At 61.9% G+C, this 472-nt stretch overlaps 1 protein-coding gene across 1 annotated transcript in view; it reads right to left on the bottom strand.

The window, feature by feature from the left end:
* GMDS (GDP-mannose 4,6-dehydratase) overlaps positions 1-472 on the bottom strand; it is a 547,683-nt gene that overhangs the window by 20,189 nt on the left and 527,022 nt on the right. The window contains exon 10 of the mRNA XM_014542298.1: positions 42-110. Coding sequence (XP_014397784.1) covers positions 42-110 — 69 coding nt within the window. The remainder of the gene's footprint in view (positions 1-41; positions 111-472) is intronic.

The following is a 472-nucleotide window of genomic DNA, read 5'->3' as shown; positions in this document are numbered from 1 at the left end:
GCGAGGGGGCCCACGGGTCCCACCGCGCAGGGGACACTTACATCAAAAGCGACCCGGGGCTTCCAGTTCAGCTTCTGTTTCGCTTTGGTGCAGTCTCCTTGCAGAAAGTCCTACGGGTGGAGAGAGAGAGAGACGGGCGTGGTCAGGGTGGCGGTCCCGAGGCCGACAGCGTTCAAGGCTCCCGCTTCCCTCCACCAGGTCCCCGCCGGGCACATCGCCTTGGCTCTGGGAGCCGTAAATCTTGCGATGGTCGCGTTTAAGCAAGCGCTGCACAGCCGGGGAGGGCGTGACAGCCGTCCGTGCGCAGCCCGCGCAGCCCTCGCGTCCACCGTCCACAGACGCTCCGTGACTTTACAGTATATACAGGAGTTTGACAGGGACGCTACTGTGTGAACTGTTTGGAATTACTACGTTTCTCAGGCAAGAAGAGGGAGAAGTGAGTGTCACCGTCCCCCAGCTCCTCCCGGTCTCT

Source organism: Myotis brandtii, unplaced genomic scaffold (assembly GCF_000412655.1).
Source record: "Myotis brandtii unplaced genomic scaffold, ASM41265v1 scaffold298, whole genome shotgun sequence".
Classification (NCBI taxonomy): Eukaryota; Metazoa; Chordata; class Mammalia; order Chiroptera; family Vespertilionidae; genus Myotis; species Myotis brandtii.
The sequence above is the reverse complement of the archived record's forward strand: the minus strand, read 5'-3'. Positions and strand labels throughout refer to the sequence as shown.